Source organism: Sycon ciliatum, chromosome 3 (assembly GCF_964019385.1).
Source record: "Sycon ciliatum chromosome 3, ocSycCili1.1, whole genome shotgun sequence".
Taxonomy (NCBI): Eukaryota; Metazoa; Porifera; class Calcarea; order Leucosolenida; family Sycettidae; genus Sycon; species Sycon ciliatum.
Genome location: NC_088645.1, coordinates 34,745,720 through 34,757,448, shown reverse-complemented (window position 1 = coordinate 34,757,448; position 11,729 = coordinate 34,745,720). Strand labels below are relative to the sequence as shown.

Sequence of the window (11,729 nt, the reverse complement as noted above, 5' to 3'; positions counted from 1 at the left end):
ACATGTACATCGTCAACAATTGCAGTTTGCTAGCTATCACCTATGCTCTCCCTCTACACTGGGAGAGAGTTATGGTTGCTCATGACAGTGCTTAGTTCAGATGTGGGCAGAGCTAGTACAATGCCTAGTACTCCCCCTAAATATATAGCATGCTATCTACTCCCGTTGAGTATCTATTCCTCGGCTCAAGAAGTAGTTACATAAGGTTGGGTCGAATTCCTGCAATGCACAAAATATATAATTTTGAAAATCTGATGATAAAATTGAAAAACAATGCACCGGCACCTTTGCTAGCGCTAAAGCGGTTAAGAAAATGGCAAATTGGCAATGCAGCGAATAGAACAAACAGCAACTTGCCTCGTAATATGAAAGGCGCAGCAGATCCATTCAGAGTTCATCACTAAGAAAAGAGCAAAAGGGAGTACATGTACTTCTCGAGCTGCAAGGAAACCGAAACTAGGGACTGCTCAGAATCGGTCACAAAACATGGCATGGAAGCATACAATACGGTCATTTATTTTTTGAAAGAAAAAAAAGCATACAGCCTGCTAAACTAGGTAACTTGGCCCCAAGAAACGAGCAATACCAACTCTACAGTTGTTTGCGCAAGATGAGGTAAGCGCATGTACGAAGCAAGTTGAAAAGCTTAAGGAAAAACGGAAAGAGCTAAAAATAAAAACAAGGACACGGGATCAATTGCGGAGGGAGAGAATACAACACTAATTTGTCCTATATTTTTCTTTTGCTGAGGAAGGGTGTTGGCTAGCAGTTGGTGAGCAGGGATGCATGCAAGTGGACGGGTGATAACTAAGACTAATCATGATGAATTGTGTAATGCGGGCATGACCAATATTTAACACACGAGGAAATGGCATTTTTTTTAAGTATTTTGCATTTGATACCAAAAAGTAGGAGAGCGGCATGCAGGTGTGTGTCTAACTACGTGCCGATTGAGCATCCCCTGCCGAAGAATTTGCACAGGTACTTCGGAAGCTGCGACGCTCAATTATGCACAGCAACATTAACAGTGGGGAGAATTGCACGTAACACGAGCGTGGGTGGGTGTTTGTGGCCGCATGCGAGTGTATGCGCGTGCGCGCACATGTGTGTTTGTGCATGTTTATGTGTGCGCGTGCGTGTGTGTGTGTTCGAGGGCGTGTGGGTGGGTGCAGGCAGGCGCGTGTGTGTGTGTGTGTGTTTGTGTGCGCGTGCGTAGGCTGATAGTCATGATGCACAGACACAGGGCAGCATGGCGATACCAGTAAACATTGCAGTTACGATGAAGAAGTCTTGTACAGGTGAGCACGTCAGTGAGAAGAACCGTGGCCTAGTTAATGACATGCTTGACTGACGCCCTGGAGTACGGAAAGACGGACAGAAGAGGGAAAGAAACACGGAAAGACAGACAGAATGAGATAGTAGGAGTGGTGCTGACGGAGAACAAGGCCGAAGATGACAACATGCACTGAGCCTGTCACTTGACATCTTCTCACAACATTGCCTTGTCTCTGTCAAACAAGCAAGTCAAATCCGTGTAAAGCTAGAGATGTGTACACTTCACCTGATCGACCGTGCCACTTTCACAGAAACCGGATGATTGCGCCCTACTACATGGGGATTTTATGGAAAATGTCACTAAAAGAGGAATTTTCTTTTTCTTAATACATGGGTGACCGCGGTTTGCCCTTATGTTGTAGTCTCTTGGACGCTGAGTCAACTGGGTTTGGTCCGAGAAGGCTGGGATGCAGCGTTCGGCCAGTATTCTCAACCGAACACGGTTGAGTAAGCGGTCACGTGCTCATGTGTACACCAGTCACCTGGTAACCATGCCTGCAGGCTACACGTTCCCACCAAGGTTCAACTCGATTGACCAGAAAGCGCCCTAACAATCTTCACGTGTTTGCCTGCAGAGACGGTGACCATGTGACTGGTGCACGCCTGAGCACGTGATAACTTACTCAACTGTGTTCAATTGGGAATAATAGCTAAACGTTGCATTGCAGCAGTCTCGGACTAAAACCAGTCGAATCTGCATCCAAAAGACTACAACATAAGGGTCATTTGCGTTCGTCCATGCATTGAGAAAAAAGAAATGCCGTATTTAGTGACATTTTGCTAACAAATCCCCACCCACTGTCGTGGACATGGAAATCTCGTGGCACGTCTAGCGGCCCCAGGGAGCTGGCCATGCAGCGCGCCGTGGATAGCGGAACATGCATTATGCGCTGCAGAGCGCTGGTCGCAACGGATTAACATGACTCTGTGCACTGCACACAGCGTTCTGTTTGCGCTGAGGGTGCCGACCCCGGTCAGTCGACTGGATTTCCATGTCCTCTACAGTAGTAGGGCCCAGTCACCCAGTTTCGGTGGAAGTGGTGAGTTTGATTAGGAATAAAGGAGGAAGGGAATGTCTCCGCTTCCCCGGTCCAAGGCATTTCGACTCGGCACCCTGAAGACTACGAGTACTGAGATTTCTATTCTGAACCATAGTTTCCCTATTGTGCTTTGCATGTACAAGTAGTACTGGTTTGTAGGAAGTGGACTTACACATCAATGCTGTTGGGATCTCAAATCCATGTGCTCCCCTCATGCACACCTAGTACCATGGAGTAATCAACTCTGCTCCTTGTCGGTGTGGCTGAAGCTCGGGAAGCATCGCATCTGGGCAACAACTCCACCTGGCAGTACTCGATCGTTCGTTCCAGAGTTGGCGTAGTGTCATCCACTGCACAGTTGTCTGCTGGCAAACTGCTGGCTGCTGGTGGACTAGTGGCTGCTGGCGGACTGCTGCTTGCCACATTGGCTTCCAGAGGTTCCAAAGGTTCCCTGTTAAAGTAGAATTGATGACATCATCAATAAGTTCGATGTTCTTGCACTTAATAATGAATTGTAATTCTGACCTTTGTCATATACAACCGTTCTGCTCTTTCAATTGTTCTAAGTACCTTCTACTCGCCGCGCATTTCAAGCCCACGTGGGTCTGCTTTCTGTGCTCTAGATTTAGCTGGGCCTGTGGAGAATAGCCAGCACTGTTCTTCAGATGTCATCACTGCATGTTCTAGGAACAGATATGCCACTAAGCCAAACTACGGCATTGGGAAACCAATGCAACTGCGTTTACCTGGAATACCTTTTGTACGTTAAGTGTGTGGAAATTTCTCCGAGCGGACACGACCTTCACACAAAAACCTGCTTCAAAAAGGGTGCCCTAACTTCACTAAGGTTCTCACACTGTGGACACTTTGTTGCACTCCGCCCTACGATTATCATTTTCCCTGTCTGTGAAATCAAGGTGCGATGCTCTTGCGAGACGGAGCACTCTCGCAGTACTTTACCGAACAGATCAAGGGAAAAGAGTACACATGCCACCCTGATATAAACTAGGAATCAATAAGAAGTTCCTACCTGCAATGCCTCCTCAGTGCAAAGATGAAGACCATTGACAGGGCAAATACCACGACACCGAATGCAATCCCAACGCCAACGACTGTTGCAGACTGCACGCCTTCCTCTGCAGAATCATCAGTCGTTGACGAATATGCGGGTGAGGCAGAGCGCACCGTCACGCTTGACATCGCTGTCTCTTGTGCAATCTGGATCGCTGATGTTGCTGATTGAGGCGTTGCTGTGACGGTTGATGTAGTTGTGTAGGAACCGCATGTTTTTAGGGCAACAAAATGGCAAACAAAAACGAGGAATTCAGTAGCAGAGGTCGAGCATCAAGTTACAGTCAACTTGGCTAATAACGACTGCGGATATAACGACAATTCGCGAACAACGACAGAATTTCCAGGCCCAGAACAAAGTCCATTCTACCTGTAGACATGTAATGAAACTTCGGGTATAACGACACTTCGCGAACAAGGACACTTTTCTGATGCCCGGCTGAGTGTGGTTATACGCAAAGTTGACTGTACTTCTGACATGCTGAGTGGTGTGGTACAGACATACTGGTCGTATATAGAGTATACACCGAGCCTACCCTGAAAGACACATACATCTTTGCACTGCTATTCGTATACAGACTGCACATCCAGCCTACCATGAAAGACACCTGCATCTTTGCCCGACTAGAACAAATCCTTTCTAGTACATGCTGCAGAAAGGTGTTGTCACTGATCTTATGGTCATTTCTGCACCGGTAGATGCAACGCAGTGGTCCTACAGTGTTTTCGGAACCCATTGAAGTGCTTGATGCACTCACTGAAAGTGCAAGGCAAAGAGAAACAGAAGTGGAACGTACCGTCAGTATCAGGATTTGTAGGAGAGACTTCTAAATAGAACACAGCACATAACACGCACACAGATACCAACACACTAGCACATGTATTATAGACATCTTAAGTACACATAGACAGTCACATACATGAGTGTGCACTCAAGCATTGCCAGCGGCATTAGTGTTCACCGCCTGGCTCTAACTCCTAGTTCACATTCGACGGGGCGAGACGGGACGCGACGCAATGATCGACACGGGAAGCGACTGGACGGTCTGACGACATGCAACGTGAATACCCGGAACGGGAACACAACCGTACCATCGGGAAGCTATGGGAAAAGTTGAATCGATTAAACTTTCCATACAGTAGACGGGAACGCAAGCATACAAAACGGCTGCAATTCGAGTGTGAACAGCAGACGTCGTCGTGCGCCGACAACTTCGGATTCGTACAAGAGGAGATATTTAGCATTGTGAACATTACGCTTCCCACGATAACTCACAGAATGGCTAGCACGACTGGAGTTGAAATTTTTCAAGATAAGATCTCAGGTTACTTCATTGGATTTAGAGACAGTTCAGGAGCGTGACAGAGGAACTGTTCTATCATTTCCCGGGTCTATTATTTGACTGCCACAACTTTCAGGGTTACTTTTGGTTTCATAAAAAATTGGTATTGTGAACTTGATTCTGCTTCATTCAAGGAGAAATATTTTCAAAGAGGTCCCAAAAAACAAGAAATTAGGTCTGAAAGTCACCCTGTCAGGGATCATGCCTCATGACTCGCGCCGTTCGACGTTGAACAAGGCAACGACTGCTGCACGTCGTGTTGTTCGAATCGTACAGGATTTTTCAGCTCACCCCAGCCCTTACGTCCCGTACTGTCATCGTTGCGTCAAATGTGAACTAGGCTAAAGCAACGAAGCCGGAACCACGTCACAACAGACCAATGTTAAGTTGTGTTACATGCAGCTAGGTACTTACCCGCACACTCGCTCCTTATATAGAGATTGAGTGATCACTATATCTAGACAAGCACTGCAAGTAGAATGTGACCTCCATTAACAGTTCACACTTTGGGACACCAATGACCTGTGCACAACTTCACGTCCATTTGAAGCCGCTTTCGAACTGTTCTTGTACGGCAACTGAGCATACCCAGATGAAGTTCCAAAACAACTCACTTCTCTAAACTCCTAAAGCTCGCATAATTAATGTACACACTTACTTTCACATCCTGGTGGACTTGGGTACCACACTCCGCCAATCTGGCACGTAGAGTTGGTGATAGGCAGACCGTTGCTCGGAAGATATCCCGCTTGGCAGAGTATAGATATCTGCGCACCAATCGCCCTGCTGAAACCTGCTATTGGCTTGTAGTTGAAGTGGGCAGACACTAGATCAGGACACTGTTCTGGAGACAAAGGAAGCAAAAATTCAAGCCAGTTGGTCAAAGGAATGAAAAACTCAGCGCCAGAATTCATACCATACGTCATAATAGAAAGGAAGATGGATTTTAGTCTCCCAAATGATCAGAGGGTCGGCAATTAATCTGTGGCGTGACTAAAACGTAATGACTGCACTTAGTGGAGTAGTAGAGGTAGTAGTAGTAGCAGCAGCAGCAGCAGCAGCAGCAGCAGCAGCAGCAGCAGCAGCAGCAGCAGCAGCAGCAGTAGTAGTAGAGTGTATTATTTGCCTAGGGGAGTCCCAACAGGCATGGCCTTCTTTCAGGGAACCCTAGGTAAATAATTGTAGTGTATACTTCACGGTTATAACACAATGCACACTGAGAAGTGACACAGTGACTTACCCCAGTATTGGTACAAGGCATTTTAAAAATGTACAATCAGCACATCAATGATGCAGCATGTACCAGTACAATACAGATACAGTGCTGGCAAATGAAATCCAGCCTTGTGGAAATACCAGTCCCGGACTGTACAATCCCAGCAATGTGAACAGTGGACTGTGCAGTGAACCGTGACTCTACTCTATTCATGGTTGTTGGATTTCAGTTCCCACCACCCTGTTGTAACACTGAGCAGCTACATTTCACACAGAAGAATTCTTTAGGTCAGTACATTTAGGTTTTCATCAGCAAGACCATCATTATATCCCTCCTTTCGTCTTAAATGCAGCAGTCGAGTCAGGGCCACTGTAGTTGGTAACCATCATATTTTTTACAATGAAGCTGCGTGGAGCGCCATTCAAGATTATTTTAGACATACGCAAAGTGACTCTAAATACATGTACAAACAAACCTTCTTCGACAGTGACCGAGACAGTTGAGGATATTGGCCGAGAAGCATGAATACATCTTTCGGTCACACGCTGTGGACGCGGAGGGGTTGACCCTATTCCAGTGCAGTCACCTTCCGTGTACCACGTCGTACACGTTACATTGAGAGTAACACGTGATGTATCAAGATCGTTCAGTTCCCTCACAATCGTTTGATCATTCAGCTGGAAGGTGAAAACGGAATGCACGATCTTCGGAAGGTTCGTCGTCCGGATAACCGGCATGTCCAGCGCTGGTGTTGATGTCCACGAAGCGTTCAGATTTGAACTACCACTCGACATGCACGGTATCGTACTACTGGCATCACGCGAAATTAGTCGCTGGGATGTGGGGAACGCTGACCGGACTTGTTTAGCTGAGCAGAAAAAGGGACACAATAATGGCTCCTCCGTCGGCTCTTGCGGCGGTGGAGCTTGCCAGTGACAGACCGCGAGCAACATTGACAGTGGCAGTAACACTACAATTGCCAACTCAAAAAGACCTACCTTGCGTATCAGCAGCTCGCACACCATGTACACCATCACCAACAATGCAATCTACAGCAACCACAACTAATCCACCATCCAAGCCCACAATTGAAAGACCAAGACGATCAACAGCCAACTACAACAGAATATACGCACTCAACGGACAAGGGCGCAAGGAGGGACGTGACAGCAGGGTGACGGCCGAGTCCCGTTCAATGGACCAAGTCAGGCGGGATAACAGAGAGAGAGAGAGAGAGAGAGCGCAGAGGAAGCGGATGATGGGACGGACGGTGAAGGGAGCAATGAGTCGGAGAGCGACGATTGTGGTGATCGTGAGAGTGCCGGTGAGAATGTTAGTGTTGTGCGTAGGTTTCGTGGTAGCAAGTCTTCAGTGTATAGTCATCTGTTGGCTAGTCCTGAGTGTTGCAATTCGTATTCCGACTCTTCTTTCACTGTATTGTGCCGTGGTCGTCATGGTCATGGACTACAGTTAAAAGTTTTGGAAGCCATCTGTCAGCGTCTGTATAAGCCGAATTTGTGCTGCAGTACGTGAAAGTAAAAATTGCAAAAAAACAAGCTTCCTATATCATTGCATCCGGACACGAGTCCATGTATGGAAGGTGTAGGGGAAGCAAACGAGGTGCACTGCCAGACGTACAGACAGCACGCAACACAGAGTGTGTATAAACCATGAGCGGAAATCACGTATAATTAATGCCGAGATGTTGATATAGGTCAAGTACAAGTGCTGCAAAACTAGGCTGTACGAGTCGTAGTTCAGGAGCAGTCAGAAAATGTCTGATTTTGTATCACGCATGTGCAATAGTCAGGTGTACACACACATAGTACTGCGAGTGAGACACAAAGCTAATAAATCCTTGCTCAATTTCATTCTCCATTCTACTCCAGTAGCCATACTGTACAGTACACAGTCAGTAGGAGATTATTGCACAGAAAATAGGAAATGGTTTTAACCTTACCTACAATGTTGAGTTGATATGTATGGCTAGAGTTGTGATCCACTGTTCTGCAATGGTACAGGCCAGTGTATGACGTGTCCAGGATAGGATGTGCTGTGCTGTTCACAAATAATAGAGTACCTCCTGAGAAGGCACCTGTTTCAGCCAACACTATACTACCATCAGTCTTCTCTAGTCGAATCCATGGCCCTGATCCACTGCCCACCACGCACAAAGGTAAGTAACTGGTAACATCGGCTGTAGGTTGTCCATCACCAAATGTCACTATGAATGGTGCGTGCTGTCCTGTACCATCTGCATTTAAACCGACAGGTTGACCTGCATGGGTATACAGGAGAGTGCAGTGTCACAACGCTAACTCAATACTCAAACGACTAGTGACCAGACAATACTATCACAATGCTAACTCAATACCCAAATCACTAGTGACAATGACCTATCAATACTAGCACAATGCTGCATTTGGTATTTGACGATTTGCCTTCACTCAACGCCAGGGAAGGAAACAACATTGATATCCAACACACATGAAATAAATGACATTGGCATACTCAAATTCATCCACCATAATATATCTTACCATTGCAGCCAATCAGCAACAGGGGACTGAAGAGAAGCAAGCAGCCCATCAGGATACCTTCACAGTGGAACATACAAAGTGAAAATGAGAACACAGACATGAACATGAATTTAAAAAGAAGGAACACTACAGTCGAGTTTGGGCAAAGAAAGGATGGGAAGCTAAATGAATTGCACACGCAACGACCAGGTGTGCACCCTTTGTTGGGCATGCTTGCATTGAATGGGTTGACTCCAACCAATTCCATTTGCATACAAAACTTTGTCTGGTAGGATGTGAAATATCAACCCACATGAAAATCCTGATAGCCATAGGCCCCGACACATGACCAAAGCATGAATTTGACGACAGCTGAAGGGGTCTACAAGGGGGTGCATTCGACTTTGCGGGAGAAATTGATACGCCGTTTAAAAAGCAACAGAGGTGCAAACGCCCCATCATTGCAGTAGGTTTTCGTAAAAAGGCTCATGAGATGAAATTTTGTTTGTGCCGTGAGGCCCACTTGCTCTCCCATCCCTTCTCTGAAAATGATGAGGATGAAACAGTCCTTTGTTCTGGAAAGTCTACTAGTACGGGGGCCAGAGCTGAAAAAAGTGATTCAAAAAAAGTTTCGTTCCGACTTTTAGCGCACAACAATTTGACACCACAGAGTCATAGCGGGGGCAATACAGACATGAACTCTAAAAAAAACCGCTTCGAAAAGTGAATGGAAGGTCCTGAACGAGGTGATTTTGTCCTCCACTCGGCCATTACGTGCGGTATGCCCTGGAAGTCGTAAAATAATGACTTGTCAAGACAGATGAGACTTCCCTACCCAACCCCAGTGCAAGCCCGCCGCACAAAACTTCAGTCCTGGTATTCGCAGATGGTTTCGGCACCACGAAGGGCCCGGGCGACAATATTGTTGACACGCACATAGCGATTTCGGCACCACGAAGGGGCTGCACCTCTAGCACCAACAATGTGAGTTTCACGACGGTAATCTGGCACCATCATGGAGGTGTCGGGATGTCGGAGGGCAAACATACGCCGAGGGCAACTCGGCAAAGCGTCTCTGATCCCATCGTCGAGCCAGGACGGAAAGATTGCATTTTCTGTCGAAAGTTGTTGCTTGGAAAGAAGCACAAGTACCAAAAGACATCTCAGTGCCAATCTCTCAACGCAGCCCAGAAAGTGCTCGATGCAGCCGAGGTAAGAGAAAACAACGCAATTCGAATTGCTATTGGGTCCCTTTCATGCCCGATTGCTCGAGAGGTACATTACCATCGTGACAGTTTCCGCCACTACACTCGAGTTTTGGAAGACAAAAATGACATCGATTTATCGGACAGTACAGGTGGAGAGGCGCAAGTGTTGGCTAGCTTCCTTGCAGTAGTCCACAAGAAAGACGTGCGGCACAGGAAAAGAAGTTCCTGGATCCCATTCCTAAATTGAAGCTCGAAATATTCTCAAACAGAAAGTCCCGAACGCCAACCAGCCAGAGCAAAGCAGCATCTGACTACTATCTGTATTGCTTGTGCCGACTGCGCTCTTTTCAGCAAGACGGCTGTTATTGCCCAGAGTCGCCATATGGATGTTCGTCAAATTCTCTCGTACCCATTGGGATCAGCACCGTTATCTCTCTGTACCTCAGGTGGGACACTAGTGAAGACTAACCAGTCTGCACTGCTCCAGTTGCTCATGACGGTTTCTGATGGTGTAAGTCCACCCGGAAATACTCCATCTGAGTCAAGTGCTCTCATTGTTGATGCTATGGCTATGTTGCAAGCCATGAGCCAGAAATCACTACATGCAACCTTCTCTGACCTTGCATATCACATCTTCATTCACTGCTCACCAAGGCTGGAAACTAGTGGACGGCAAGCTCCAGGTTGACTGGTTGTCCCTGGAGCCTGCTCCCAACGCCCTGATGGACAGATGGAGTTTGTTAAATGCGGCTGCAAAACAGGCTGTGGCGGAGGCCGCTGCTCCTGCAAAGCACAGTCTTACTGATGTTTGTGGATGCAGCGCTGCAGATAGCTGCCAGAACAGGGCCAGTGATCTGGGCAACTAACTACCACTATAGCATGAGATTGAGTTTCAATTACGCATATCTACATTACATACACATCCATGGACAATGTACACGTAAGAGCTTTTTTACATTCCTTTCTGGCATTCCTGCAGTCTGTATATATCCCAATGGTCTTCATTCCAGATCGTGTTAACTTGATTTGAGTCATTCAATCGTTTTAGAACATTACTGTAGGCTAAACACAAGAATAAAACAGTAGTTGCTATGGTGTTGCTATGCAGTTGCCATGGTTACCATGCTCAAAACTTCAACGGCTAATTTCAGCACCTTCCATCACGTTTCGAGGGTCGAAAAAGATATCGTTGAGTTCCTTGTGGTCCCCTCTACACGTTGAAGCTCTCAAAAAGTTGTGCGCTCTCACCTGCATCGAAAGTAAACATTTTGGACACCTGGCCCCCGTACTATACACTCTACTGAGTCTGGACAGCCAGTCACACATAATGCATGTCATTATGGTCAATTGTAGATCTACCACATGGATGCAAGTGCAGAACTGCCTCCCGGACGGAGGCTGACTGTTCGTTGCATGCACAATGTGGGTGATAACTCCTTTCTCTTTCCGCATCTAGATATTATTTATCCTGACACCAGCATTTTCTGCGTCGTGTACGGCTGGTGAAAATATCTACCCGAGCCGTCGCGGTGTAGGCGCTGCTTCCTCTTCTTACTTTACTTTGAGGACATTCTCAAGATATACTTTGATTATCGTGAACGGAACAGTATCTCAGTGCAAAGGCACGGAGTGTCTAAGATGAACTCACTGAAGAGCCAAAATGTCATTTGGAATAGCTACTGCAAGTAAGAGTGCAGTATTTCTCCGGGCTTGAAGGACCAATTCTAGAAAAATTAATCTCGTTCTGCCCATAGTAGCTATTAGTAGAACGGTATAGGCTTACGTCTACAATAACGACTTAGACAACGACTCTGGTGCAGGCAACGGCTGCGACATAGGCTACGATACAAGCAACAAATGCGACACCAGCTGCGACACTGGCAACAGATGCGACATCTACCGGGGAACAGGCAACGGCTCCGAAAACGACTGCGACGCAAGCAGCGGTTGCGAAAAAGACGATGGCTGTGACAAAGTATGAGAAACAGACTGTGACA

General features: G+C 46.8%; 1 protein-coding gene across 2 annotated transcripts in view; it reads right to left on the bottom strand.

Annotated features, from left to right (window-relative positions):
• Positions 1-201: 201 nt before the first annotated feature.
• Positions 202-11,729, bottom strand: part of LOC135812046 (uncharacterized) — a 13,923-nt gene continuing 2,395 nt past the window's right edge. The window contains exons 3-10 of one of the 2 annotated variants that reach the window (XM_065325362.1): positions 8,546-8,602; positions 7,966-8,283; positions 6,481-6,873; positions 5,448-5,633; positions 4,244-4,273; positions 3,406-3,625; positions 2,548-2,826; positions 202-1,355 (exon numbers count right to left, since the gene is read on the bottom strand). In XM_065325362.1, coding sequence (XP_065181434.1) covers positions 2,568-2,826; positions 3,406-3,625; positions 4,244-4,273; positions 5,448-5,633; positions 6,481-6,873; positions 7,966-8,283; positions 8,546-8,602 — 1,463 coding nt within the window. In that variant the 3' untranslated portion in view covers positions 202-1,355; positions 2,548-2,567. The remainder of the gene's footprint in view (positions 1,356-2,547; positions 2,827-3,405; positions 3,626-4,243; positions 4,274-5,447; positions 5,634-6,480; positions 6,874-7,965; positions 8,284-8,545; positions 8,603-11,729) is intronic. The other variant, XM_065325363.1, reaches the window with a different exon arrangement.